General features: G+C 44.1%; 1 protein-coding gene across 1 annotated transcript in view; it reads right to left on the bottom strand.

Moving 5' to 3' along the window:
* Positions 1-25,705, bottom strand: part of LOC126471113 (protein suppressor 2 of zeste-like) — an 84,030-nt gene that overhangs the window by 13,915 nt on the left and 44,410 nt on the right. Inside the window, exons 2-3 of the mRNA XM_050099194.1 lie at positions 24,746-24,842; positions 17,253-17,429 (exon numbers count right to left, since the gene is read on the bottom strand). Coding sequence (XP_049955151.1) covers positions 17,253-17,429; positions 24,746-24,842 — 274 coding nt within the window. The remainder of the gene's footprint in view (positions 1-17,252; positions 17,430-24,745; positions 24,843-25,705) is intronic.

The raw sequence follows: 25,705 nt of genomic DNA, 5'->3' as shown, positions 1-25,705 counted from the left end.
ATACAATACAGAGAGAAAAATTATATTTTTATTTCATCAAAGTATCCTCTTTCGGATTCAGTGACTGCCTCACAAACTCGAGGCATGCGGTCAGTACTTTTTTTTTATAGGTACTGCAAGTCTATATGATCTCACACATCCTTAACGGCATTCCACAGATGTTCTTTGCTTGTTACGTGAACTATCCGGACACATCCGTCCACTTTATCCCAGAACACTTCAATAGGATTACAACAAGGGCTTTGAGACGGCCAAATCGTGTCTTTCGGTGGCTTATGTGTTTCCATTGGTGCAATGTACTTCTTACAGAAAGCTAATCGATATTTTGGGGCATTATCCTGTTTTAATGTGCACCCTTTCCCCATTAAACGCAATCCACATACCTGATGACATACGGTTTCTCTACTGTACGGCCTTCGAACAGAAAATTTCTTCTTCATTTCTACCAATAATGCGCGAATTTGTGTTGCTGTTTTAAACCTATTTCTGCAAATAGTAATTCTCATGAATTTGTCATCACTTTCAGTTATTTTACGAGGTCGTTCTGCTCGTGGTAGGTGATCATTGCTATCTGCTGTCTTCTGGCGGTGAAGGGTGTATTGCATTTTGTTTCGCTATTTGGAATATAAATAGACTCGCTTGTCTTGAGTGCTACAATTTCAGCACGTTTGTGTATGGATATCTCCACTCTTGGAGCCATAATAACGATGTGCCGAATCTAAAGTGTTATTAAGAGGGGATTGTTTGGGGGAGGAGACCACACAGAGAGGTAATCGGTCAAATCAGATTAGGGAAGGACGGGGAAGGAAGTCGGCCGTGCCCTTTCGAAGGAACCATCCCAGCATTTGCCTGGAGTGATTTAGGAAAATCACGGAAAACCTAAATCAGAATGGCCGGACGCGGGATTGAACCGTCGTCCTCCCGAATACGAGTCCAGTGTGGTAGCCACGGCGCCACCACGCTCGTGTTACTAAGGACCTGAAATACAGTAACGATATAGTTTGTAGCGTTCCACTGCGTCAAGTACATGGCGGACATCACAACACTACAGTAAACAACAGGGCAGTATGGAATGGGCATTCATTCGCCATACAGGTAAAAAAACATACCAGTTCAGGTACCTATTTTGCATGTGCACAACACTCTTCCGGGTAATATTGCATGGTCTGAAATGTTTACCAATGCTGTACAGTTCCTTTGCTTACTCAGTCGTAACTATGGTATTATAGTCGTATCTACAGGGAATCGTCTATTGAAAGTATGAGCAGTAGCGTGTCTGTCCTACCCCTCCACAGGAAGTTCTCAAACATACAGCGAGCCCTATTTGACGCTGCTTGGCTAGTGCTGCAATACCCCAGTACCAGCCGCAGAAGGGAAACACTGCAGAGTGCGCCACAACACTACATACGCGTACACTGTTCTGGGCCACGATGTACGCTAAACGCTAATAAAATTATATAAAAGGCTGCTAGAATGGAAAAAAAGAAGAAATAGGTTATTAATACAGAAAAATTTGCGCATGACCGATCTGGGAATAAGATAACAGGCCTCTGAGCAGGCTTCGCACAACGGTCAGTGCGGCTGTGACTACGACCTGCTCACGGCAGCATTCTAACTAGTGTCCGTAATGGACTAACCGATTTAATACGATACATCTCTGAATATTCTTCAAGACATTAGTTGAACTGTCGGAAAGTGCTGCTGGTAACGCGCAGGCGGAAAATGACCGAGTGGAAACGTGTGAGCGAGGAAAGAGAGGCAGGAATTTTTGGGCAGAGCGGCAGCGGGCCAGCTATCGACCAGCGGGTGCGGCAGCCGGCGTCGCAGCCGCTCCTCGCCTGTCATTGCTGGACCAGCCTACTAGCGTCTTTCGCGGCTTACGGCTTCTAGTGAACGTTCCGCGCAAACTACTCCAGTCTCCGAAAGGTGCCGCGCACCTGTATGCAGTGTAGAACTTAGAACTACTTAAACCTAACTAACCTAAGGACATCACACACATCCATGCCCGAGGCAGGATTCGAACCTGCGACCGTAGCAGTCGCGCGGTTCCGGACTGCGCGCCTAGAACCGCGAGACCACCGCGGCCGGCAGGGGGACTGATGACCTTAGAAGTTACGTCCCATAGTGCTCAGAGCCATTTCCGATTTTTACTCAATCAGTACTAATAGAAATCGGCAGGAGGTGATTGCCAGGTGCTGGCACATCCAGACATGCGCACGAACGGCTCACTTTTGCAGTGTTCGCGCAGGTAGTAACCGCAAACGTGTTGCAGCCTGTCTGCCACTCGAACTTTAGTACAGGAAAGAAGAGTATCTCGTGGACACTACAGGCTTACTTCTGCACCACAAGGCACTGGCGGCTTCATTTGCCAATTTGTAACACACTGCTGAACCTACATAGCGAGAAGAACTTTCTCGGAGTGCCACACGTCACAATTTCCAACAACGCCTCAGATTACAAACATAGGGATGTGACGCACCGCTGCGGCAATTTATTGAACCACTTGAGCTGTTGCAGTTCTGTATAGCACAGACGCATTTGTTAGAGCTGTTGATATTTTTATCCCCACTGTTTTCCAAAAATGTAACTTTTAAAAATTATGATATGATATCCCTAATTTACAGGTATATGTAGGTAAAAAATCATTTTACAGATATCATTCAAAGAATTGTGGGAGTATTATTTTAAACGTTAAAAATTTGTCGATTCAGGCAGTCGCAATAAAATTGTTGCTTTTATAGAAAACTAATCCTCCAACATTTTATGGAAAATATTCACTCGTGTGGCAGGTGGAGCAGATGGGAAGAGAGAGATGGTAGTCGCGTGAATGCCTTCTCTAAAGACAGGACTACTAATCTCGATGATTATGTGCCAACAAACAAGAGTGCGACAACAAGCAGTTATGAAGATGGTAATGTTTGCAGCTTTTACCTCTGCGTTTATGCTGCAGCATTGTTTAGAATGGTTTCTGCATTAGTGCTTTTTTAAAAAGACACCGGTCTGAAGACTTTTCTGTAACTTTTAGAGCCAAGTTGTTCGCCATGACAATGTTGTACATTGGCCAACCATATCTGAGAAGAGAGGCATATAAAATGACAAACTACAAGCTAAATCCCTAAAGTGTCTTCATGAAGTCCAATGTTTTCACATTTCGTGATTTCCGGACACGGAGAGAAAAAAATCTTTATGGCTATTTCATCCTGTCTACGCATGGATAGACCACTGATGGTTACAATGTCTGTCTTTATACATTGTCTGTATCTTCACATTACAGTGTCCTGCAGAAATGTATGCATGTCTGAAGGAAATTGTAATGTGAAGATACACTGTATAAACACAGACATTGTAACCATCAATGATGTACACTGCATTCATCTGTATCCCTCGACTCCTACTGAAAAAAATACCTATAAAGCTACAAAATGTATTGTATAAATAATATTTCTGTACATTTCTTTTATCAAAGTATGTTTAGTGTGACACTAATCTAGCACTTATAATTTTTTGTCTTTACTGCTTAATAATTACACTGTAATAGCCAAAGAAACTGGTATAGCCGCGTGGAGTGGCCGCGCGGTTTGAGGCGCCATGTCACAGACTGCGCTGCCCCTCCCGCCGGAGGTTCGAGTCCTCCCTCGGGCGTGGGCGTGTGTGTTGTTCTTTGCATAAGTTAGTTTACGTAGTGTGTAAGTATAGGGACCGATGACCTAAGCAGTTTGGTCCCTTAGGAATTCACACACATTTGAATTTTTTTTTTAAACTGGTACTATGGTGTAGGTCCCCAGCGAGCACGCAGAAGTGCCGCAACACGACGTGGCATGGGCTCGACTAATGTCTGAAGTAAAGGTGGACCTAACTGACACCATGAATCCTGCAGGGCTGTCGATAAATCCGTAAGAGTACGAGGGGGTGGCGATTTCTTCTGAACAGCACATTGGAAGGCACCCCAGATATGCTCAATAATATTCATGTACGGGGAATTTAGTGCGCAGCAGAAGCGTTTAAACTCAGAGTGTTCCTGGAGCCACTCTGTAGCAGTTCTGGACAGAATGCACAATGGACTTGAATGGATGCAGGGGTTCAGACAGGATGCTTACGTTCGTATCACCTGACAGAGTAATATCTAGACGTATCAGGGGTCCCATATACTCCAACCGCACACGTTCCACACCATTACAGAGCCTCCATCGGCTTGAACAGTTCCCCGCTGACAAGCAGGGTCCATGATTCATGTGGTTGTCTCCATACCGGTACACGTCCATCCGCTCGATAGAATTTCAAACGAGACTCGTCCGACCAGTCAACATGTTTCCAGTCATCAACAGTCCAATGTTGGTGTTCTCGGGTCCAGGTGAGACGTAAAGCTGTGTGTCGTGCAGTCATCAAGCGTACACGAATGGGTCTTCGGCTCCGAAAGCCCATACCGATGATGCTTCGTTGCATGAATCGCACGTTGACACTTGATGGCCCTGCATTGAAATCTGCAGCATTTTGTGGAAGGATTGCACTTCTGTCGCGTTGAATGATTCTCTTCAATCGTCGTTGGTCCCATTTTTGCAGGATCTTTTTCCAGCCGCAGCGATGTCGGAGATTTGATGTTTTACCAGTTTCCTTATATTCACGGTACACTCGTGAAATGATCGTACGGGAAAATCGCCACTTCACCGATACCTCGGAGATACCATGTCCCATCGCTCGTAACCAATATAACAACTGCGCTAGACACTTCTTGTCTTATGTAGGCGCTGCCGTCCGCAGCGCCGTATTATGCCTGTTTACATACACTATGTGATCAAAAGTATCCGGACACCTGGCTGAAAATGACTTACAAGTTCGTGGCGCCTTCCAGCGGTAATGCTGGAATTATATATGATGTTGGCCCATCCTTAGCCATGATGACAGCTTCTACTCTCGCAGGCGTACGTTCAATCAGGTGCTGGAAGGTCTCTTGGGAAATGGCAGCCCATTCTTCACGGAGTGTTCACCGAGGAGAGATATCGATGTCGGTCGGTGAGGCCTGGCACGAAGTTGGCGTTCAAAAGATCCCAAAGGTGTTCTGTAGGATTCAGGTCAGGACTCTTTGCAGGCCAGTCATTACAGAAATGTTACTCCGCCACAGGCCGTGCATTATGAACAGGTGCTAGATCGTGATGAGAGATGCAATCGCCATCCGCGAATTGCTCTTCAACAGTGGGAAGTAATAAGGCGCTTAAAACACCAATACAGGCCTGTGCTATGATAGTGCCACGCAAAACAAGGGGTGCAAGCACCCTCTATGAAAAACACGACCACACTATTACAGCACCGCCTCCGAATTTTACTGTTGGCACTACACACGCTGGCAGATGACGTTCACCGGGCATTCACCATACCCACACCCTGCCATCGGATCGACACATTGTGTACCGTGATTCGCCACTCCACACAACGTTTTTCCACTGTTCAATCGCCCAATGTTTAAGCTCCTTACACCAAGGGAGCCGTCGTTTGGCATTTACCGGCGTGATGTGTGGCTTATGAGCAGCCACTCGATCATGAAATCCGAGTTTTCTCACCTCCCACCTAACTGTAATAGTACTTGCAGTGGATCCTGATGCAGTTTGAAATTCCTGTGTGATGGTCTGGATAGATGTCTGCCTTTTACACATTACGACCCTGCGGCGGTCTCTGTCAGTCAACAGACGAGGTCGGCCTGTACGCTTTTGTGCTGTACATGTCCCTTCACGTTTCCACTTCACTATCACATCGGAAACAATGGACAGAGGGATGTTTAGGAGTGTGGAAATCTCGCGTGGAAACGCGTGACACAAGTGACACCCAATCATATGATAATGTTCGACGTCTGTGAGGTTCGCGGAACGCCCCATTCTGCTATCTCACGGTGCTTAATGACTACTGATGTCGCTGATACGAAGTACCTCGCAGTAGGTGGGACAACAAGGCACCTAATATGAAAGACGTACGTTTTTGTGGGTGTCCGGATACTTTTGATCGCATAGTGTATGTCTGTATTTGAATACGCATGCCTATATACCACTTACTTTGGCGATTCATTGTATATCCAAAGAGGGTTAAAGCAACTAGAAAGTGTTGTACAACGGCAGGTTGACTTTTGAAGAATAGCAGCTTGGCTTTTTTTAAAGGCGCCGGTGGGAAACAAGTTACGGAAAATGAAAGTAGGGGTCGTTTTGCTTTGTGATGTGGGAGCTAGCTGTGACCCACTGCCCCGTCGCTAGCCGGGCAGCTTCGAGCATCAAGTGCGAAGGGCCTGAGCGTTAGCATCTAATTCCGGCGCGGGCCACAGGATTGATTAATGATTAGGCAACACAGGCGCCGTGATTGCATTCCACACGTGACTGGCACGCGCGCCCCGTTATTGACGGCGCCACGCCACACCCTCCCTCGCGCCCTCCCTACACGTACACGATGGAAAACTTCGGGGCGCCTCGGCGCTCCACAAACCGCACTGCCGGATTGTAATATTGGGCGGCTAATGTTCAACAGAAACCTAAGCGATCATTTAAATGGTCATCAGAGTACGTAGCAAAGCGCGCGCTAAAGCAAGAGGGGAAAGTGGCGTCCGGTTAGATGCACAGACGCAAGCGCATCACGTTCGACCGCTATTCGTGACCTTGGCGGTTGCTTGGGAGTGGGGTAGCGAGAACTCGCAGCTCGAGCTCAAGCATTCTAACGGAAGGAACATCGGCGGAGGGTGATAAAGAATGACCTGCAATTAAAAACTGCATGCATGGTAAGTACACGTTTAACACACACATTATTTCGTGGTCATAATATTTGCATTCATCTACTGTCTTGCTGAGAAACATCGTGGTATGACAAAATGCTCACATGACTGGTTCATTGAACATGTCCTAGAAGCAAAACTTCTTTCTGCTATAATCACACTCAATTTATGAACTCACTTCACGACTTACCGGTGGAAGAAATAACGTGATATTTGAATGAAAACTAAAAATTAAAACTGCGAGATAAAAGAGTCATAAAATAAAATCAGTTATATTAATGCAGAAGTGACTGAAAATTACGTAAAACAGTACAGGTAGTATGGGACACTTGTGTATGTCGGGTATTTAAAAACCTATATTTTGTAGTATTGGTCCATAACTACCACTTTTCTTAACATCTCGACCTGTAAGTATTAGAAAAAATTTTCTTGCTGTGTGTCGTTTTGGCTAGGAATTTTTTACAGCAAAATAAATGTTAAAGTAAAGATTTAATGCAGTTATACTTTATTTCAAAACAAGAAAAAAAGTTTTGTACCGATGTTGGCTTAGTGGCCCATCCTAGCCACAGTTTTCTTATGGTATACAAGTACACGATATTTACGCAGATTCTTTGTGTTTCATCTCGTAAGACTCATTGTCTTCATAAAATAATATACTTGTTTCCGTATTGTTATGAATTAACAAAATTTAGTTTTCGTTAAGGCGATCTGGATGAAAATAGCAGCGCTTCTCTTCGGGTTGAAGAGCACAAGAAAATCTTCAAATGCTGCTGCTGCTGCTACTACTACTACTACTACTACTACTACTATTTAGTGACGAAGCGAACTGAAGACCCGGCTAAAATGGTAGTGCCGTTGTGTTGATGCCTAAAAAACTGCGAAGGGAGGTAGTTACAACGTATCCATATTACTTAGCGATACGCCGGACCCAATACTATACTCCGTTCATCATAAGAATAAACCTCTTGTCAACATTACACTATGTATTCTTTCGCGCTTGCTGAAACCTCACTGGATTTCGTTTCACGTGGAGCGGAATCCAAACTGTATCGAGTACAGTCGAGTACGATAATGTGGATACGTTTTATCCTGCGCGTTACGCGTACATCGACTCAGCAGTGATAGGGACAACTTTAACGGCGCATTAACGTGGACAGCACTGGCCAAGCAAGTAATGCACCTGACCTGCAGTGATGTGAACAGCTGCAGTACAGACGTAAAAAGAGGCAAGCTGAGAACAATACAGCTTTGAATGTCATTTAATTTTTATACAGAAGGAAATTATATATGGCAACACTCATGCGATACGCTTCTTAGGTGCCTGACGGGAAACATAAAATGCCCTCGATGTTAGCTAACATACTACTGTAAGTAAAACATGAGTGATGTAAATTTCTGACTTTAATAAGGGTAATTTTTCTGCATGCGCTAAGCGTGACGTAAATGCGCACTGCTGATTTTCTATGTAGTTAAATACTGAAGCTACTGAAGGTATTACGGTCAGTCGTCTGGTAATCTCTGAACTCCTTCCATATCGGACTCCGAGCAATATGTTTCAGTACTGTTACTCCTCCTCTTTTATGACGGGCTGTTCTGCATTTTGCCATCGTTCGGCAGTGACATGTCACAAAGCTTCGTGGATTACTTCCAGTACGTTTGGGAGCTTAAATGTCTCGTTATTTCTCGCAACAAATCACTCAGTTGGCTCTAGAATAGTTCTATTGGGTTCAGATGGCAGTGGTAAGGTGACAACTGTAAAAATGCAGCATTTGTAGTGTGCCTGACGCCATGAAAATTATTATTTTCCATGTTTCTACGACGCTTATCACTCTGGCTTGTGTGATATCACATCTCTCCTACGAAACAATGGGCATATTCAAATAAAGAATATCTGATTTTTCTTTTTTCTCCGAAAAAATTCGATTGTGTACTGTTTTCTTAACTTCATCAATCTTTAACTATCTTTTATAAAATATAGATACTTAAGAATTTATACTTGCAATGGAAACCAGAATTTTGTCAGCGAAGTACTCAAACAAAACAAAAAAAGTTGTAGATCATTGCGAGATCCGAACTACCACCCCAAAGCACGAATGATTATTATTCTAGAACGCTACCGATTATGCCACGCATGTGATTTAAATATGACCCATGTTTACTACGCAATATTTCTTGAAAAACATCAGAGCTGATTTTTCTCTGTAAGCTTGCGAGAAACATCAAGAACAATTTGTTTCTCGCCATTAACGGTGTTCCGCGAGCAAGTTTCACTACGAAGCAGAAAGCAGTGCAATCCATTTTCACAGTACGTATTAACAGCGAGACAATCAGCACAAGTAGCGTTTACGGAGACTGTGACTGTACACCATTTCTAAAATAAAAATTACGTAACTAAATATGATTAAGAAAAACGTTGGTGGCTGTTAATACATCAGAATGTCTTAAAATTTCATTAACAATGACATAGTAATAAGATATCTGATACATAAGTTGGACCTTCTTCCAAGAGCGGAACAACACCAGTGTATAAGAGCTACGTCTGCTGACCAATCATCGCGTTTGAGTTTGTTTACATCAGGTTTGTTCTTTGATAAACAAAGGCCGGCCGCGGTGGCCGTGCGGTTCTAGGCACTTCAGTCCGAACCGCGTGACTGCTACGGTCGCAGGTTCGAATCCTGCCTCGGGCGTGGATGTGTGTGATGTCCTTAGGTTAGTTAGGTTTAAGTAGTTCTAAGTTCTAGGGGACTGATGACCTCAGATGTTGAGTCCCATAGTGCTCAGAGCCATTTGAACCATTTGGTAAACAACGTACAGTTTCAGGTTGCCAATCAAGTGGCTTCCGTGGAGAACAAAAATTTCATCTTCAACATTTCTCGTAGTTATTAACCTAATTGAAAAATTTAAAATGCGGTCATAATCTACTAATTAATAGGTGTAATCTTATGATAGAAGTTACCAGGTAAATATTACGTTCAGGAACTGTGTGTTTGTCTTGAGCCAGTGTAGCTAACGACTCGCAAATACACTGGCTTTATCCATCCAGTGTTTGAGGATGGCAGCACTTAGTGAGTTGTAACAAACTTGACACATAATTTTAAACCTTTACGTAACTTTTTTCTCGCTGTCACCACCCAGACAATGATGGAAGTTGGTCATGCACAAAAACTTCAGCATTAGGTATGACGTTCTAGTTTGTTACTTCTTTACTACTATGTCTATCTGCAACACAATTTTGAGATAGTATCTACATAAATCACTAAATGTAGTTGCAAAATGCTATCACTATACGACGCATAGTTCACGAGGTGTGACGTCAAAAAGATTGAGAAGCATGAAAACCAGGCCCTTACTTAAAATAGAGCGCTAATTATTCCGACTATATTCATCCAGTGTTTCATAATGAGAGCGATTAACAGACTTACAACAAACTTTCAGCATAAAACTGAAACCCATTCTAAACTTTTTCTCACTTACATGCGTCAATTATAAAAGAATAAGTCATTTGTAAAGTAATCAGACATTTGAAGCTGTTTTATAGATGGGAGTTCGATTCTTTAAAGAATCTGGTGTTACTGGTACTTCCAATATTTTTACAATTGGGACGATACCAAACGCTACACGTCTATACCCTATATAATATTTCTGGCTTTACAGCCATCAGTTCAGCTACAAGCAGCTCTTCTTAGAGCAGTTGAGAAGGCAGCAGTGGCAAGATGACGTAATGTGGTGTGAGATACCAATTACAGATGGTTTTTTTTTTTGGTACGGGTATCGTGAGAGAGAGGGCCTAAATTGTGGTCTTCTCCCGCGATTGGCTGCTGCGTTCGGAAACTGCGCGCCAAAATGGTAATCTTCTGTTATTAATATTAGACAAACTAAACAGCGCATTTACTTGCATTTAATATTAAAGCAACTCTCAATAGCGTGCTATCATTTTACAAGTATTAATAAACAGCAGAATAATAAACAACTTCTAAGCAAAAATGCACACGAAGCATTTCGGTGATCTTCGGATTGCGCCTAACATGGATGGCGGACGAAGTGGTTCGACTATAAGATCGTAGCTGTTTCGGCAGTCTCGGCGGGCAGACATGTTGTCTGAAGCGGTCGACATCAGCTTAAGACTTTATTAGTAATGTATAGTTATTTGGACATGTAGTTGAGAACAGTGTGATTGTAATTACGGAAATACGCAGTTCATTATTTTGTTGAAGAATGGAAATTATTTGTGACTCTAAAGTGGAATTTAATTGTGCAGTTTCTTGTGTTTTGCCAATAAAAAACTAGTGGCATCCCATATAAAAACACTAATTGGGAATTTAATTATTCACATAATATCAATTCCTCGCTAGGAGTTACTTACACCCTCAAGATAACGGATTCACAACCTACGTGCTGTTTTCTGCGCAAGAGACAACAAATGCAGAAGACTGCAGATTGGTGAACATTTAGTTATTAGTAGAAGTTATGTATTCCATTCGGAGAGGTGGAAGCAAATAGGCACCTCGCTTGTACTGCAATCTTAGTACAAATGAGATCAGTGACACGTCATCTGTTGTAACACACGGGAGGTATGAAGGAGAGAAAGGTTTTGAGCGAAAGGGTTTATAATACCCACGTATAAATATAGCACACCCTCTCTCGTTGCCGGCCGGAGTGGCCGTGCGGTTCTGGGCGCTACAGTCTGGAGCCGAGCGACCGCTACGGTCGCAGGTTCGAATCCTGCCTCGGGCATGGATGTGTGTGATGTCCTTAGGTTAGTTAGGTTTAATTAGTTCTAAGTTCTAGGCGACTGATGACCTCAGAAGTTAAGTCGCATAGTGCTCAGAGCCATTTGAACCTCTCTCGTCCCTCTGCTTTCAACTTACCGTACCTATTTGCACCAGAGTTAAATACAGGCAAGAACTTTTGTTTGAAAATACTCCTTGCACACTATTTGACTTTTATGTATGAATAAACCAATGGCCCCTCAAATTCTGACGCTGTATTCCTTCGTGAAAATCTGACTTAGTACAAATTTTTCGAAACTATGTTGTCTCATTTATTCAAACACTTTTTAAACCCAAACCCCATGAAGAAAATAAAATTTTTCTGTTTCCCTGCTAGCGATTAAGTCCTTAACCATGTAACAAATGCTATGAAGTTTTCGTGAAATTGGTGTTCAAAATGGTTCAAATGGCTCTGAGCACTATGGGACTCAACTGCTGTGGTCGTAAGTCCCCTAGAACTTAGAACTACTTAAACCTAACTAACCTAAGGACATCACACACATCCATCCCCGAGGCAGGATTCGAGCCTGCGACCGTAGCGGTCGTGCGGTTCCAGACTGTAGCGCCTTTAACCGCTCGGCCACTCCGGCCGGCGAAATTGGTGTTTCTTTGTATTCTTCACAATACCGAAAAAATTTCTGACTAGCAACAGTTTCATCCATATCGTCAATGGAATACATATAATGCTGTTTGCTACTTCATCTCGAGGTAGATGCTTGAATCCCCCCTCGCTCGGCACCGTGTCCTTCCTCCCGAAGCACGCACATCAGTGAAATACTGAACTTCAACATGTTGCTTGCACATTCAGCATTGTCACTTCATATTCAGTAAACCTAAAGATGCGGCATATAATTTCCTGGTCGTCCATGTGTGCTGGCCCTTTCCGCTATTAAAGTGGGCTCAGCCAGTTTCCGGCGGCAGGGGTAAGAGATTTTTTTTGGCCTGAAGAAGATGGGCTGGATTTTCCCTAATCCTCTTAAATGAGGCCGGTCCCGGTAGGAGAATACTAAGGCTGGCTCCAGGTCGAGTGATTTCCCCACGAAGGCCGGCAATATCCGACGTTGCAGAGGAAGGGGACGACCACCCAGTTCGGCTCATATTTGGCACATCACTAGTGTACTACCTAAAATGACTCTTAACTTCTTTCGACTCAACACCACCTCGCTTCTTATCCCCATTTTTTAGAAAATAACCCCCGAAGTTGATGACACATATTCGACTCAAAATTGACGGAGTCGATAGAAAAGTGAAAACTGAACATTTTTTATCATCAATGTGGCGTCCGTAAACGCTCATTTTCTTACAAATCAAGGAAAAACTTGTAACGACTGCTTCCAATGTATTCACAATCTGAACGCTTTTGAACGAAAGCGCCGCTGGGTAGCGACCAAGGCATCAGGCTGAGGACAGAACCTTCGATTCCCAAATGTATTCTGCAGTTTTTTCCTATTTGTATTTATTTCCGTATCGAAATTGAGAAGAACAGGCGCCTTAATAAGATAATTAATAAAGAATAATAACAAAGCAGGGTGGAATAATGAAGAATTAAAATTTTAATTCTGGTTGCCGTGCAATGACTTTTTCATTCACTCTTGTTAGATGTCCCCAGTTTCCTTCGAACAACAACATGGACCGTATTTGTCATATAAACATTTGAAGCAAGGATACTCGTGGCACCAAGATCATTTAATGATTGCAGTCTTAGATCATCTACACCGCTCCTTCCGAAGATATGGCAGAAAACGGCCTTTTATACTATTAAATATTTCTTTTGGGGAATTATTTTAATCCAAACCACGCGTACTATAGCATCGCCTGAAAAATCGGTGCTGAAAGCTGATAATGAATTATGCTATGAATCTCTGTTGTGCAATTCCCGCTGGATTTTCAGATGCTGTCGTGCAGCCATCAAGGGTACCCAAGTGGGCCCTCGGCTACGAAAGCCCATATCGATGATGTTTCGTTGAGTGGTTCGCACCCTGACACTTGGTGATGGCCCAGCATTGAAATGTACAGCAATTTGTGAAAGGTTTGCACTTCTGTCCCGCATCTCGCTGTAAACAACCACCGTGCGGCCGGCTGCCTGTGATGCCTCGTGAGGAATTCACAGGAGTATTAATCGGAAATATTTTCATACAACGAGGCTTAAAACTGTAATTATTTACTTATTCTTCAGAAATTTACATTGAAGCGCCAAAGAAACTCCTATACGCGTCCGTATTCAAATGCAGAGATGTGTAAATAGGCAGAAAATGGCGCTGCGATGGGCAACGCCTATATAAGACAAGTGTCTGGCGCAGTTGCTAGATCTGTTACTACTGCTACAGTGGCAGGTTATCAAAATTTAAGCAATTTAGAAAGTGGTGTACAGTTGGCGCACGAGCGATAGGACACAGCATCTCCGAGGTAGCGATGAAGTGGGATTTTCCCGTACGACCGTTTCACGAGTGTGCCGCGAATATCAGGAATCCGGTAAAACATCAAATCTCAAACATCGCTACGGTCGGAAAAAGATCCTGCAAGAACGGGTCCAAAGACGACTGAAAAGAAGCGTTCAACGTGACACAAGTTCAAACCTTCCACAAACTGCTGCACATTTCAATTCTGGGCCACCAACAAGTGTCAGGGTGCGAACCACTCAACGAAACTTCATCGATATGGGCTTTCAGAGACGAAGGCCCACTCATGTACCCTTGATGACTGCACGACAACAAAGCTTTACTCCTCGGCTGGGCCCGTCAACACCGACAGTCGACTGTTCGTGCCTGGAAACTTGTTGCCTGGTCTCCCGAGTCTGGTTTCAAATTGTATCGAGCGGATGGACGTGTACAGGTATGGAGACAACCTCATGAATCCATGGACCCTGCGTGTCAGCAGAGGTCTGTTCAAGCTGGTGGAGGCTCTACAATGGTGTAAGGCAAGTGCAGTTGGAGTGATATGGGGCCCCTGATGTGTCTAGATACGACTCTGACAGGTGACACGTACGTAAGCATCCTGTCTGATCACCTGTATCCATTCATGTCCATTGTGCATTCCGACAGAGGTGGGCAATTCTAACAGGACAATGCGACACCCCACACGTCCAGAATTGCTACAGAGTGGCTCCAGGAATACTCGTCCGAGTTTAAACTCGTCCGCTGGCCACCAAACTCCACAGGCATGGACATTATTGAGCATACCTGGGATGGCTTGCAACGTGCTGTTCAGAAGAGATCTCCATACCCTCGTACTCTTACGGATTTATGAACAGCCCTGCAGGATTCATGGTGTCAGTTCCCTTCAGCACTACAGCACTACAGACATTAGACGAGTCCATGCCACGTCGTGTTGCGGCACTTCTGCGTGCTCGCGGGGGTCCTACACGATATTAGGCAGATTTATCAGTTTGTTTGGATCTTCAGTGTAAAAGTTTAGGAACGAGGGAAGACTGTAGCGAAATGTAGGCAGACCTGCGGTGGATCGATGACTGGTGGAGGGACAGGCAATCGACTTTGAAGATAAGCATGTCTAACGTATTGTTCCTACATAAGCAAGGATATCCACTGGTGTACGGTTACACTGTTGGCAACAGATCACTGGACACAGTAACAGCCGTAAAAGACGTAAGGAGCGCCCTAAAGCGGAATGACTAAGTAAAACAATGGTTCGCACGCTGACACTTGGTGATGGTCCAGCGTCGAAATCTGCTGCAACTGGCGGAAGGATTCCACTTCCATCACGTTAGACCGTTGTCTTCAGTCGTCGTTGGTCCCGTTCTTACAGGATCTTTTTCCGGCTGCAGCGATGTCGACGATCTGATGTTTTATCGGATTCCTGATATTCGCGGTACACTCGTGAAATGGTCGTACGGGAAAATCCCCACTTCATCGCTACCTCGGAGATGCTGTGTTGCATCGCCGACTATAACACCACGTTCAAAGTCACTTAAATCTTGATGAGCTGCTATTGTAGCAGCAGTAACCGATCTAACAACTGCGCCACACACTTGTTGTCTTATATAGACGCTGCCGACCGCAGCGCCGTATTCTCCCTGTTTACATATCTCTGCATTTGAATACGCTTGCCTATACCAGTTTCTTAGACGCTTCAGTGCATAAACAACTGTATCACTTGCGAAGAGCCTTACAGAGCCTCGGGTGTTATCCACTAGGCAATTTATATACATAGTAATTATTAATTTCACGAAACATTTAAAATAAGCGGTACAAATAAATGGCGAAGAACAACATAACAAATGATACGATAATTATCAGTAGCTATGAAACGTTACAACAGTCGCGTAGCTAGGATGTTATTTATTTTCTACATCTACATCTACATTTATACTCCGCATGTCACCCAACGGTGTGTGGCGGAGGGCACTTTACGTGCCACTGTCATTACCTCCCTTTCCTGTTACAGTCGCGTATGGTTCGCGGGAAGAACGACTGCCGGAAAGCCTCCGTGAGCACTCGAATCCCTCTAATTTTACATTCATTGTCTCCTCGGGAGGTATAAGTAGGGGGAAGCAATATATTCGATACCTCATCCAGAAACGTATCCTCTCGAAACCTGGACAGCAAGCTACACCGCGATACAGAGCGCCTCTCTTGCAGAGTCTGCCACTTGAGTTTGCTAACCATCTCCGTAACGCTATCAGAACTCCCTAGGATTTTCTGTCAAGCCGGTACATAGAATTTTACTTTCGAATTCACTGCGCTTCACGCATAGCCCTCCTTACGCTAACTTTGACACCGTTTAGCTTCTGTTTGTCTGAGAGGTTTTGGCTGCGTTTAAATTTGCAGTGAAGCTCTCTTTGCTTTCGCAGTAGTTTCCTAACTTTGTTGCTGAACCACGGTGGGTTTTTCCCGTCCCTCACAGTTTTACTCGGCACGTACCTGTCTAAAACGCATTTTACGATTGCCTTGAACTTTTTCCATAAAGGCTACCAGTTTCGGCATTCCACTATGCCATATTCAGGCCCCATATGCATAAAATAAAATAACATCTCAGTTACACGGCTGTTGGAGAGTTTCACTGATACTGACAATTACTTAACCAGCCGATGTCTCCTGTCCATGATGGATCAACAGAGATTGAATGATACAATATGTACAGTACAAACTCTCACCGACTTTTTTTTCATAAATTTGTATTTTCTATGTCGGTCACCCAAATCAGTAGTCCTACTCCGCCCATACCAGACCCAGCATATCAGAAGTGGGAGTAAGAACAGCTGCTGTCGCAAGTCTTCGAGGTTTCCCACACTGTAGGGTGACGGATGTTCCTAGCACTAGCTCGATAGGTAGACTTTATGCGACTTCGTAACATCACGCTCCTCATACGGTCCACTATCTGTTCTGACATGCCCAAACAGGCCAAACGTTTTGCATTGCGCAAACAACCATCCTCCTCGCATTTCTTGTACCACTTCATTATGCTGTTGTAAAACTGGTAGTCCCTTCTGAAACATGCACACCCACTACCTACTGGCTACGGGCAAATTCTTGAATACAAACTGCTCTCTCTGCCTCGTTCTCCGCCATTTTCAGGATCTACGGTCGGTGGTGCCCTGTCGGCGGCTCTCCAAAAAAAATTGCTGGCACATATACAAAAAGTATTTTCGACAGTTTGGTTTTTATGTACTACATCACTTATTTCGTGGTGTTTAGTCACTTACCTATTACCAACGATTCATGAACTCCGTAACTATAGATACTGAGTTGGAAGCCGGCTGTGAGCACGTAACAGGTTGTTACCTTTGGTGGTATCCCAGCTCGAGCAGCACGAAGTCGTCGGCGGAGAGGAAGTAAGAAGGCGACTGCGGCCGCGGCGGCACCCCGTGGCCCGCCTCGAACTCCCGCCGGCGCCGCACCTCGGCCTGGTACAGCCCGGGCACCAGCTTGTACACCAGCGTCTGCAGCGTCCGGTCGCTCCTGCAACACCACCACCGCTCCACATCATCCCCACATCTGGATTACGGTGACTACAGCTTAACAACCCTATGGGGCATCAAAGATATTAATACGAGGTTATTATAAATGCCTGAAGCGATTTCATAAATTTACTTTAGCAGCATTAATTGACATATTGTCACAAAACTCAACACTTTTATATAAAAACTCAAAAAGTTTAATATTGTTCAGATTTCTACCACGAGAGCGTAGCAGTATAAAAACTCAAAAAGTTTAATATTGTTCAGATTTCTGCCACGAGAGCGTAGCAGTGAGACAAGAGCGGGACAGGTGCCAAGGAAACGTATATTGCACTTGAAATGCATTCACAGCAGTCTGCCGTAATAGTTTAACGACACTTCAGAACACAGTATAGTATAAGCAAATAGCTCTGAGCACTATGTAACTTAACATCTGAGGTCATCAGTTCCCTAGAACTACTTAAACCTAACTAACCTAAGGACACCACACGCATCCATGCCCGAGGCAGGATTCGAACCTGCGACCGTAGAGTCGCGCGGTTAGGGACTGAAGCGCCTAGAACTGTTCAGCCACAGCAGCCGGCATAGTATAAGCAGTTTAAGGCTTCAGGGTGCCTCTGCAAATGGTCCCTATCTCTTCTTCTGCAATAAGATTGTTACAGGACACGTGTATCTGGATATGCTGCAAAATTGGTTCATGCTTTACCTGAAGACCGACAATGTGGACTTCATCTACCAACAAGATGGTGCTCCACACAATTTCCATCATGATGTTCGTGAATTCTTAAACAGGAAATTGAGAAACCATGGATCAGTCGAGATTGGGATCACTCACTCTCCTGATGTAATTCCACGTGTTTTATTTGTGTGTGTGTGTGTGTGTGTGTGTGTGTGTGTGTGTGTGTGTGTGTGTGTGTGTGTGTGTTCCCAGGAGGGAATCGAATCCGAGCCCCTTAGGACGGCAGTCCGTCACGCTGACCATTCAGCTATCGGGGCGGACAGAGGAGGTCTTGTCATGAGGGGCAACAAAACGGGGCGTAGAATATTGTCGACGTACCGCTGTGCTGCAAGGGCACCACGGATAACAACTATAGGGGTTGTGCTATGAAATTAAATGGCACCTTAGACCATCACTCCTGGTTGTCGGGCCGTCAGTCTCTTTGACATTCCAGGACGTCTCAGACACATCTTCGGCTAGCGATCTCATTGAGTAGAATTGTCTTCAGTGACGAACCCAGCTTCGAACTGAGCCTCGACGACCAGCGAGAACGTGTATGGAGACGGGCTGCACATGGCGAGAGTTTCTATTTCTACTGTTTGTCTTCGTGTTTGTCACACCACACCATGGCCAGGAAGGTCGCCGGATCTCTTCTCAGTTGAGAACGTAAGGGCATTATGGGCAGGGCCGTCCAACCATTTCGGGATTTTGAATATCTAAAGCACCAATTGGACAGAATTTGGCACGATATCCCTCTGATGGTGATCCAGCAACTCAACCAATCAATACCAAGACGAATAACTACTTGCATTAAGAGCCAGAGGTGAACCAAAGCCTTATTGACGTGCTCAGTTCGTGAAGCTCTTTCTCTTGAATCACCCAATTTTTCTGAAACCATTACCATTTGTTTACCCGTACATGATGATCACATCTACCGATTTCCGTCCGATTCGGATGTCTGTGAGTGTATTTATATAGATGAGAAACAGTGGAAGGTTGTAACTTTTCCTTGGGGAACGCCAGACATCACCTCTGTTTTACTCGATGACACTCCGTCAATTACTACGAGATGTCTCGCGAATCCAGTCGCACAACAACGTCCATAGGCTCGTAATTTGATTAGAGGCCACTTGTGACGGATGGCATCAAAAGCCTTTTGGAAATCTAGACCCCCTGTCGATAGCACTCACTACTTCATGAGAGACCGCGCGGCGTGGCCGTGCGTTTAGAGGCGCCATGTCACGAATTGCGCGGCCGCTCGCGCCGGAGGTTCGAGTCCTCCTTCGGCCATGGGTGTGTGTGTGTGTGTGTGTGTGTGTGTGTGTGTGTGTGTGTGTGTGTGTGTGTGTGTGTGTGTTGTCCTTAGCGTAAGTTCGTTTAAATAGTGTGTAAGTCTAGGGACCTACCACCTCAGCTATTTGGTCCCTTAGGAATTCAAACACATTTGAACTTCATGAGAACAAATAGCTAATGTGTTTATGACTAATGCCATATAACAGCGACGTTAATTTATTGAAATATAATAAATGTATGTTCATTGCTGTAATAGTAACTCTTATTACGTGTAAGATACGTAGTCACTTACATTTTCAGTAAATTAAATCCATAAATGAATAAAATATTGCTAAACTTATGCTCAACTGCTGTAAGGAAAATGATATATTGTGTGGGTATAACAACCAAGCAGTAATAGCTTTTTAGCGGCTGGACAAATAACGATCTAGTTAACTGTCTTTGTGTGTGTGTGTGTGTGTGTGTGTGTGTGTGTGTGAGAGAGAGAGAGAGAGAGAGAGAGAGAGAGAGAGAATCAATATTTACGCCTTTTATTCATTAACAGAAAGAAGTTTTACTCATTACAGCTTTTTAAAATCATATTTCGGAGGCTGGCTGAATGGACAGTGTCTATGGAAAAGACCCAAACTGGATGAGGGTGAAGCACAAATCACTTGTATTGTTTCCAAGGGAGCCACAGCAGAGCTCGCCTCAAGCGATTTAGTAAATCCACGCAAGAGATCTAAATAACGACGGCCAGATAGGGAACTGAACCCCGGTACCACCAGTGCCGCAGCCCTCCACCGCGTCGCTCGGTGGTGACCTTTGTCCTTTGTCGCTCTTCGAATAGAAGCGCTCAGATTCCGCGTCTTATGGATCTTCACTACTGAAACACTCTCAAGCTACCCGATGAACAGCCAGCTCTGCTAGGACAGTTAACGAAACATACGGCAAATTGTCCTGAAATTCTTCATCCACGACAGAGAAATCGTTACTGCGTGCCTTTTGTGCAATAAAATATAGTGCAAACAACATGTCATCCGTATAGAGGTTTTAACTGAAATTAAATCGACAGAACCAGAGCCGTCGTATTAGTACAAGAGCAAGAATATTATTGGAATACATGCGATGTTCTCAGAGTATGTTCCTTCACTATAACAAATAGACGGCAGTGGCAGAATGTCTGCTTTAGTAAATCCACGCAAACTTCTCTCTGTTAATGAATAAAAGACGTAAATATTGATTATCTGTCTCTCTCTCTCTCTCTCTCTCTCACACACACACACACACACACACACACACATACACAGTTAGCGTTTTCTATGTGGAAGAGGGCTGCAGTTCACTGAAAAGGACTATTTGATCGTCAGCGATAAAATCGACAAATACGCTTCCTGCGAGGCGATCGATGTTGCTTTATACTCCACACAGTGACTATCAAATCACGGTATACGATTTTGTGCAGGAAAGTTCCAATGTCGCGATATCTGGCGCCTCAAACCGCGCGGTCACTCAGCGCGACTACACAAATCAACAAATATTTTGCATCTCCTCTTTATTTCGAAATTCATGGCAAGATTGGTTCTGGGACATGCTTATGATCGATGTATATTCATTTGGAGTGTGTCCGAACCACCAAATACAAAACAAAAACAAAAAAACATTTCTGTACTGACAGAATAGTCTGTTACCCATGGATGGTTTTTCACAGCGCACCTGAGCAATGTCAGTATCGGGTGGAATGTTGTCTTGGTCGGATGCAGGCTCGAATCCGTCATGGCATACCATCAATGAGATCATTAGGCCAGCCCTGCTCTAAAATGCCCCACTCTTCAATGGCGATTCAGCATAAAGTAGCGCAGAGTACGTCGTCGTTGACGTCCAAAAACATGTTTGTTTGGCTTCATGTCCAAGAAACAGGTAGGCCACACCATTCTAGTGATCTTAGCACGACGAAGGAACATATCCGCGAAACAGGACATAGCACGCAAATTATAATCCATCAAGACACATTTGTCGCCAAACTGTTGGCGAGATGATCCCTCTATGGTTGCAGAATCTCGTCCCTGTACCGTAGAGCAGTGACACTGCCCTCAACAACAGCGAGAGATGTACGGTGGCGCCACGTAATGCCACCCCAGAACATCACTCCACCACCACCATGTTGCACATGTGGACACAGTGTTGGAGGCGTTCGACATTTCTGGGTTGTCTACAAGCATGTTGGACGCTATTATAAAGGTACAAACAGGTCCGAGCGTCGTCTGTGAACAACATGTGACGCAAGTCCTGGGGCATACATTGTGCACGATCTCTTGCCCGTCTGTAATGGAGTCCATACTGTTGTGGTGTACTACGTGGTGCCGGACATCGACGTCGGGAGCGGAGAGTCGCATCATGCAACCGTCTCCTCAAAGTTTGATGCGATACACGACGTCTTCTAGCCTCTTCGAATCCAAAATTCCGTTCTGGAGCACTCAGCACACGGTTGACTCAAAAGTTGTTGATTCCGATAATCCCGTGCATCTGACGAACGTGGACGGCCTGTACGGCGTAAGCCCTTCACACGACTGTCATCTGGAAGTGATTCCATTCCGCGCCACATCACTTTGACTCCGGTGCACCCGTCGAGTAACTTCCCCGGTTCACAAGCCGTCTGGCACGTAACGTGATGCGACACGACTGCCCTACGTGGCATGATGTATGTTCACTCTACTATTCCGCAAACGTCTCTAAAACTTCCCTACTGGTACTTCACTTTCAACTTAAATGCTACGGTTCATTCGAGTACGGCGTTTAAACAGTAGGAAACGCTCATGTAACTAGGAGGTGCGACAATAAAGTAATGAGACTAATTTTCTTTGCAAGAGGTGGCAACCCTGCAGGCTTGCGTAGGCACAATATCTTCGACCTTGGTCTGCTTCTAGTCCAAGCGGCACATGGATTTAACAGCTCAGTCGTGAGTTGTGCTGTAATAAGTTAACACGTGATTGTGTCTCTCGTCCCGGAAATGGAACCGCATAATATCGCGCAACGGTATGCCATTTCTTTTTGCGTTAAATTGGGCGAAAACGCCACGACAACTCACGGTAAGCTTCAAAAGGCTTTTGGAGGGGATGATATGTCAAGAGCTCAAGTTTTTCGTTGGCTTAAAATGTTTAGTGAAGCCAGAACGAATGTTGAAGATGAAGACCGCAGTGGACGACCATCAACCTCACGGACGGATGTCAACTTGGCCAGGGTGCGTGCACTCGTACGATCTGATAGAAGATTATCCGTGAAAATGATTGCACAAGAACTGAACATCAATCGAGAAACGGTTCGTCTAGTAATAACTGAAAATCTTGGTATGCGAAAGATTTGTACAAAAATAGTCCCCAAAAATCTCACACCACAACAGCGAGAAACACAGAAAAATGTTGCAGCCGATCTGTTAGAGCAAACGAAAATCAGTCCAGAATTGTTGAGCCGTGTTATCACTGGTGATGAAAGTCGATTTTTTCAGTACGATCCAGAGACAAAACGCCAAAGTTCGCAATGGTGCCCAAAGGAATCCCCCAGACCAAAAAAAGCTCGCATGTCAAAGTCAAAAGTGAAATGGATGCGTGTGTGCTTTTTTGATTCCAAGGAATTGTTCATAGAGAGGGAGTGCCTCCTGGACAAACAGTTAACCAATATTACTACAAAGAAATTTTAGAAAGACTTCGTAAAAGAGTTCTTCGTGTCCGTGCCAACATGGCTGATAGTTGGATTCTGCACCACGATAATGCACCATCCCATACTGCTCTGTCAGTACAGCAATTTTTAACCTCAAAACAAATTTCAGTACTACCACAGCCACATTATTCACCAGATATCGCTCCGTGCGACTTTTATCTATTTCAAAAAAATGTTCAAATGTGTGTGAAATCTTATGGTACTTAACTGTTAAGGTCAACAGTCCCTAAGCTTACACACTACTCAACCTAAATTATCCTAAGGACAAACACACACACCCATGCCCGAGGGAGGACTCGAACCTCCGCCGGGATCAGCCGCACCATTATCTATTTCCAAGAGTCAAAACGGCGGTCAAGGGACACCATTTTCAAACAACACAAGATGTCAAAAAAGCTGTGACGAGAGTCTTGGAGGATATTACAGAAGATGAGTTCCAGAAATGTTACCATCAATGGCATAAGCGCTGGAAAAAGTGTGTGCAATCAGAAGGGAACTACTTGACAACACTAAAGTTGACTAAAACGGTAAGTAACATTTTTTATCACATCAGTCTCATTACTTTATTGTCGCACCTCTTATGTGTATGCTTACAAACAACGTTAGGGGTAATCTTCCGACCTGTACATGAACAGGGGTGGTCCTCCGATCGGTACAGGAACAGTCACAATAAAAACACATCCGCATGACACAGCAGGGTGGCGAAAAACTTACAAAATTAAAAGGAACGTTTATTTTTCAGTACATGAAAGCTAATTATCAATAATTCATTCATTTGCTGTGTAAAAGAACTTGTGTGATTGATGTCTTATCTTTGTTCCTCTGTATTAGTTGTGAGAAGCTGCTGTTGTATGTAGCTGGAAGGAAACGAGATGTGAAAGTTGGCTTTGTTTCTCGCACGTGTTGCGTTGTGTCTGTAAATGTTTATTTTGAGGATAATCACTTGCAAAGTATGGAGCAAATATTCTAACAGTGCATATGAAAACCTGCGATATTTATTAGTAACATTAATACTGAATAATTGACGAACCAAATATCTTTCTGCATTGCATCAGGAATCTTAAGTAGACTGCTGTGCCGACCATGTGAAGGAAACGCGTCACGAAACAAGGTAAGTCAAAATAATTATTTTCAGTTTTCATATTCGAAATGATAAACAAGTTCTAATCTGTCACCTCTATTCTTGAGTTGTTTAAGAATTTGAAGAAAATTGATCCCGAACACGTTGTTAGGTGAAAAACGAGAGGTTTGGTAACCCATTTTGAATTTTTGATGATATTTAGTATATTTTGAGATGCCGGACATTAGACTCTGTAACTGGCTAACTAAGTCATTGCAAAGGTCCGAGCAAGGCAGCAACAGGATCACGCCTAGTGAAGCGCCATGGTGTTGAAACCAACGTTGTGATCGATAAGAGCCTTGTCGGTACCTTACTTCATGATCCATCAATGTTACATTCAACAAAAATCACGTACAAGGTATATATATCCACCAACATCACTGGGAGTTCTCTCTGTCTGAGTGCAACATGATCCATTCCAAGTGCTCAGCGCATGGATAAAAAGAAATTTCAGCGTCAGTATGTTGACAACGCACAGCGAAATACATACCGGAGGCTTTGCAGTGGCTTCGCCTTGTGCACCTGGACATCGCAGATAGGGCAGAACTTGCTCTTCTCAAGGTGACGTACGATGCAACTCCGACAAACTGAAACAAACACATACTCGTCTGAGAACCCAGAAAGCTAACAATGTGTGACGACGGACACACATAAATCACCACGAGGAAGTAAATTGTATCGTCGTGCTCTGCATATAGACAAGACAATTTTGGTACTGTTGAAAATTCTTCATCAGGGCATATGGTACATTAAAATACATTTAAAGTTTATTTTCAGCTTTGCACGGCGTAATGAATAACCCATTAAATTTCGGCTTGCTGCCGTGTAAACGCGAACTCTTCCACTGATATTTCGGCCGCGTATCTCCCTCCCATTCTCAGGTCGCTCTAAGGACGGGCGGAAGATACGGGGTCAAAACATCAGCGGAAAATCATACACTGCAAGCTTTCGCGGCCGGTATTAGCGTCCATGATTATATTTGTTTTACGGGCATTAGGCCGTGCTCCAAGGCCTAGTTCTCTGCCTAACGTTTCCATAATTAGAGGCTATAAAGATTCAGGTAGTAATTTCAAACTTCAGCTCAGCAAGTCGAACTGTTAACAGTGTACACGGAGCTGTCGTTTCGTAATATCATCAGATCGCTGCACCGAGTCGCACCGACGTGTGTTACGGGCTTTATAGTGGGGAAGAATTGACGTTGTCTGCTTTATTTACCACTACGGCTCACAGCTTCTGTTATTTCAATCCCTCTTCTTTTCTGTTAAAGTTGTTTTTGTGCTTTTAGATTTTTAAGCGTAGTAATGACTGGATCTTGATAAAACAATAGTATCGGAGAAACGAATTTCTGGTTCCACAGTCTCAGTGTATTATCTGCTACTGCAATTTATTCGTGTTTCCCAGATGACAATTGCTCCTGTGTTCCTCAAGTATGGTATTAATGCTTATATTT

Source organism: Schistocerca serialis, chromosome 3, assembly GCF_023864345.2.
Source record: "Schistocerca serialis cubense isolate TAMUIC-IGC-003099 chromosome 3, iqSchSeri2.2, whole genome shotgun sequence".
Taxonomy (NCBI): domain Eukaryota; kingdom Metazoa; phylum Arthropoda; class Insecta; order Orthoptera; family Acrididae; genus Schistocerca; species Schistocerca serialis.
This window is presented reverse-complemented; position numbering and strand designations above follow the sequence as displayed.